Source organism: Austrofundulus limnaeus, unplaced genomic scaffold (genome assembly GCF_001266775.1).
Source record: "Austrofundulus limnaeus strain Quisiro unplaced genomic scaffold, Austrofundulus_limnaeus-1.0 Scaffold9, whole genome shotgun sequence".
Classification (NCBI taxonomy): domain Eukaryota; kingdom Metazoa; phylum Chordata; class Actinopteri; order Cyprinodontiformes; family Rivulidae; genus Austrofundulus; species Austrofundulus limnaeus.
Window position 1 is genome coordinate 1,667,945 of NW_013952411.1, and position 5,173 is coordinate 1,673,117.

The window sequence follows — 5,173 nt, forward strand, 5'->3', positions numbered from 1 at the left end:
CCACTAATATTTTATTATTTTGCTCATAATACATTTTGCTAACTTGTACTAAAATGTTACATGATTTAAATATTAAATGCCATAAGTAAATGTCAACTCCCAAATCTAAATGTGCAAATGTAATTGTAAAAGTTAAATCTTAAATGTTGTGGCTAAATTGTAATGTTTACATTTAGRCATTTCAGAATGGAATGCAGCCTTTGGTGGTGCTTAGCTTTTATCATGTCATCACCCTGCGACAAAAGCAACCAATGCTAACGTTGCTAAYGCTGGTAAAGCTGCTACCACTTCCCARCAAGACATCAAMCYTGCAGTTGCAGTCYGTGTCTGAGCTGCACTRMACACTTCACAGCACAGGTACCATCCATATTGTTTTCAACGAACCCATTTTAAATTTTAAATTTAACACCTTCAGCAGAGTTAGCGGCTCTTTTTGTCGCAGGATGATGACTTCGCAACAAAAGCCGCGCACCAACGACAAAGGCTGCATTCCATTCCTGAGTTCTTAAATGTAAGCTTTATCATTTACAGCTGCAACATTTAAGATTGAAATTTAAATTTAGATTTATACATTAAGACATAACTTTTAACATTTAAATTTAACATTGAGTAAGATTTAGCAACATGTGAGAACATTAAGCTAAATAACAATGAATGAAAACATTTTTACTATGAATTTACACTAAGAAAGTGAGCTAAATAATGACAATGTGTTAGTGCCATTTTAACATATTATATAACACTTGGCACCCCATATAAATTAAGTCAATAATGTTTTTTTTTCTTTTACGTTTGATGAAAACTTCAGAACATGGCCAAATGTGGGGRAAAAAAAAGCTCATTAATAAAAACCACCCTTTAAATGTTTTTACTTCATACCTTTTTCAACTGAAAATGCTCAGTTGGGTATATATTTTTATGCATTTCCTCTTGCAAACCATTCAGAGGTTGATACAACACATGCATGAAAATACTGGTAGAATGCCAAATAAATAAATAACATAAAAAAGAAAGACACATTTCTGCAAAAAAAGTACAGTTTTTTAACGTGCACCCGTTCACGTGTAATATCATAAAATTCATTCACACATAAATGCAGAAGAACACATTAACATACTGTACATGCATACAAACATTCTGTATGAACATGCAGAACAAAGGTCAACAAAGCAAACAAAATAAGCTAAAGAGTGATTGTTGGTCCAACCAACTGATGCATCCACAGCAGAAATAATCTTTAAGTATAAGAAAAACTTTTAATACTTGTTTTGAATACTTTATTATACGTTTTTATTAAGTAAATCATTATGTATTTCAGAGTTTAATGTTGTAGGAAACTGGATAATTTTAGTTTTATTTCACTGTTAGTGAAAAAAAAAACATTTTTATTATGAATTAGATCAATCTATAACAGTTCACATCTTTACGTGGACATCAACACGTACTTCATTGAAACATGGCTTATTATCTATTTCAGTGGTGTAAATATAACCCATTTATTATCTAATCAAATATTCTTCCTATTCTCTGTGGTGTTTTGAGTTCATGTTATTTTTATTATAAAACTGGGACTTTGGCTATTTTTATGCTGTAAATTCCTGCAGGCTTTTGTCTGGTTGAACCAACAGTTTTACAACTCCATCGTTTTTTAAAAAAACCTGATGCTTCTTGTGTTACCATCAAATCTGCACGTCAGCACGAAGGAAAGACAGAGAATGTTATCAGAGAGTGTTTTATCACTTTGTTAAACATTATAAACATCCCTCTGCTTCACTCGCCGAGCAGAGTGCGGTTCAAGGAGGAACATTGTTCTGCTCAGAGAGTTGGACTCACGTGCTCGTGCATGATGATGGAGAGCTCTCTGGTCAGGTCTCTGTAGTTCGCCTTCATCTCGTCATGGTACTCCTGTTGGTCCTCTTTGATCAGTCGCTCATTGATGCCTAAGCCTTGACCACAGGCCTCCACGAAATGCCTGCACACAGAAACCATGTACATGAGGACTGAAAAAACAGTTTGTTGTGAAAATGCAGTTTGAACGCTGAATAACTTCACYGAAGTTTGTTAAAGACGCTTAAAACACAGTAAGAAGTTGGTAAAGTTTGAACAATCAGAACAAAAGCTAAAATTAGTAAAATAGCTAAAAGCTAAAACCAGAAAAATTGTTGGCAAAAGCGAAAGTGAGTGAGGTGGGCATGTTTTTAATTGTTAAATACCCCCACCCTCATTGATGTTGGATGCTCAATTATTTATTGATGGTCTTTTGATTATTGTTTGGAGGGGCTACAGATGTAAATTATCCTAAGGCTAAATCTGGTGCAATGCATCAAATGYTTATGTTTTAGTTGCACGCCTTTCTGATTAAAAATAAATTAAAAAACATTAACTAAAAACAGAAACCAGTAGAGCAGCAGCTAAAAGTTATAACCAGCTAAACAGTAGCCTAAAAGCTGAAATCTGAAAAAGTCACTTAAACCTGAACTACAAAACTAAAACTAAAAATCTGAAATAAAAAGTAATATCAAATCAGTAGTTAAAAACTGAAATTATTAGAATAGCAGATAAAGCTAAAACCTTTGGTCATACAGTAAATGGTAAACGGACTGAACTCATACAGCCGGACCCTCTGAACACCATCAGTAGGCAAGGTGGGTGAAATGTCTTGCCCAAGGATTCCTAGGGTGCCCCTGTACAACTGGCCACCAGGACTACAGATGAAAACTAGCCTTTGGCAAATTCTGATGTACAGTTATTAAAAAGCACTGTCCTGTTAAATAAAATAAATCTATATCTAAAGGACACATCGACTGAGGCAGCTGGATGGGAGATTGAACCGGTGACCTTCCAGGACGACTCCCCTAACCACTCCACCACAGCCGCCCATAAAAGCTAAAAGTAGCTAAAACCTATACAGCAGAACAGTAACTAAGAGCTGAAACTATTGGAACATAAGCTAAAATCTAAAATAGGAAAATCGATAAAATAAATCCATAATATATCAGAAAATTAAGTACAGTGACATATAAGAATATAAAAGTAGAAGATTAAAATATAATCTTTTTCATTGCGTCGTAAACAATAAAGCTCCAAACTTACTCATCTCAACAGTTTGAACCAGAAAGAAATCGCCACTCAATTAGAACAAGGTTTAGTAAAAAGTCATTTCAAGTCCCAGCTGTTAAGTCTTATGGCAAACCTTCCTTTCATTGTACTGGTGTATTGTTGTGGAACGAGTTACTGGAGTATATTCAGGTTACTGCATGCAAGCCCCTGTTCAAGTGTCAAGTTAAACAGTTCTTATCCCAAAGATTATATTTATTATTAGTGTTTTTTATCAATTGTTTTTATTGTATTTCATGTTATTTGTATGTAAGTGATTTTGTGTGATGATTATGTGTTGGACCACAATGGAAATAAGCTTTATTGTGTTATCCATTTATGTTAATGTTACTGTATTCTATATGCATTGCCATTTATATAATAAATAAAATGAATGAATGAATGAAAAGAAATATAATAGTTGAAAGTAATCTGAAGTATATTCTGAAAACAAACAAAAATATAAACAGGAAAATAATATTCACACCATCAAACCTCACCTGAAGACCTCTTTCAGCTGTTTGACCTTGTTATCTGGATACTTCTTGGGACACGTGTCATCCAGAAAAGCTCTGGCATATGCGAGCGGTCCCGCATTCACCTGAGGGGAGGGAGAATGTMATTTTTCCTCAGTAAACTGGTTTTATTAAAAGCGTCAGGTTTGTGTGYTGCTTCAGAGCCACAGCAGGCACCTGGACACTGATGCTGCCCTGCAGTTTCAGCTGCAGACGGATCATGTCCACCTCGCTGGAGGAGCACAGCTGCTTGATTTCGGCAACTTTCTTGCTCATCTCGTCGACGGCCACCTCGATGGGGCTCAGGTCGGTGTGGTGTTGGTACATCACTGCGATGCGCTTCTTCACGTAGGGAAAACAGTGTGTGGCTGCAGGAGGACAACAAAAACACACACGAGGAGCTCAGATCTTCTAAGTGCTCTCCTCAGCTTTACGGCTCGGTTTTCACATGACCGAACTTCATTTTAAAGTTCAAACACAGTGAAGTTAAGGAGATAAGGTTGAACTTTTGTATCTATTGACATCATAAAACAATACAGCTGGAATTAGATTTAGGAACTGCACWTGATAAACAGCTAACAGGTTCAAAAGCTATCAAGATCAGACTGATCAGAAGGTTTCTGCTGCGTTACCTAACAAATAAACAACTGATGAAAAATCAGATTTTTGAAAATAAATTCAATCCATTCCTTCTGRCTGCACCACATGTGCTACAGCTAGCTGCARCTGCCACTAATAACCTTGTCTGTTTTGCATTACACAGTCATGTAGACAGAATTACAATAGTAAGGTTTATAAAACAGCGTTTTCATGAACCTTTTTTAAGTTTTTAGGACTTGAGTTGTTTTAAGATGTCAGAAGACAACTTTGGTCTTGGCTGTGAATAATCACTATATTTGATTACCTGATACAAAACTGATAAAATAAACAATCAACATAATGATATTGGTTATTTATATCATTAAAAACAAAAACATTTTTTCAAAAATGTCATGTAAGCTGTAAGTGTACCAGGCCCGTTGATATGGGCTGTTAGGTCCCTGTATGACCGGTGACAGAGCTTGTTCCGCATTGCTGGCAGTAAGTCGGACTTGTTTCTGGTGAGAGATGGACTCCGCCAAGGTTGCCCTTTGTCACCGATTCTGTTCATAACTTTTCTGGAAAGAATTTCTAGGTGTAGCCGAGGTGTTGAGGGGATCCGTTTTGGTGACCTTGGGATCACATCTCTGCTTTTTTGCGGATGATGTGGTCCTGTTGGCTTCATCAGATCATGATCTCCAGCTCTCACTGGAGCGGTTTGCAGCCAAGTGTGAAGCGGCCGGGATGAGGATCAGTGCCTCCAAATCTGAGACCATGGTCTTGAGCTGGAAAATGGTAGCGTGCCTCCTCCGGGTCGGGGAGGAGGTCCTGCCCCAAGTGGAGGAGTTTAAGTATCTCGGGGTCTTGTTCACCAATGAGGGAAGAATGGAGCGGGAGATCGACAGGTGGATTGGTGCTGCATCTGCAGTGATGTGGGCGCTGTACCGGTCTGTCATGGTGAAGTGAGAGCTACGTTCCTACCC

General features: G+C 37.2%; 1 protein-coding gene across 5 annotated transcripts in view; it reads right to left on the reverse strand.

Moving 5' to 3' along the window:
* Positions 1-1,833: 1,833 nt before the first annotated feature.
* Positions 1,834-5,173, reverse strand: part of LOC106512909 (dedicator of cytokinesis protein 9) — a gene marked incomplete at its 3' end in the record, with an annotated part of 90,988 nt that continues 87,648 nt past the window's right edge. For all 5 annotated transcript variants that reach the window (XM_014001447.1, XM_014001450.1, XM_014001446.1 and 2 more), the window contains 3 exon segments: positions 1,834-1,972; positions 3,597-3,697; positions 3,789-3,979. In XM_014001447.1, coding sequence (XP_013856901.1) covers positions 1,834-1,972; positions 3,597-3,697; positions 3,789-3,979 — 431 coding nt within the window.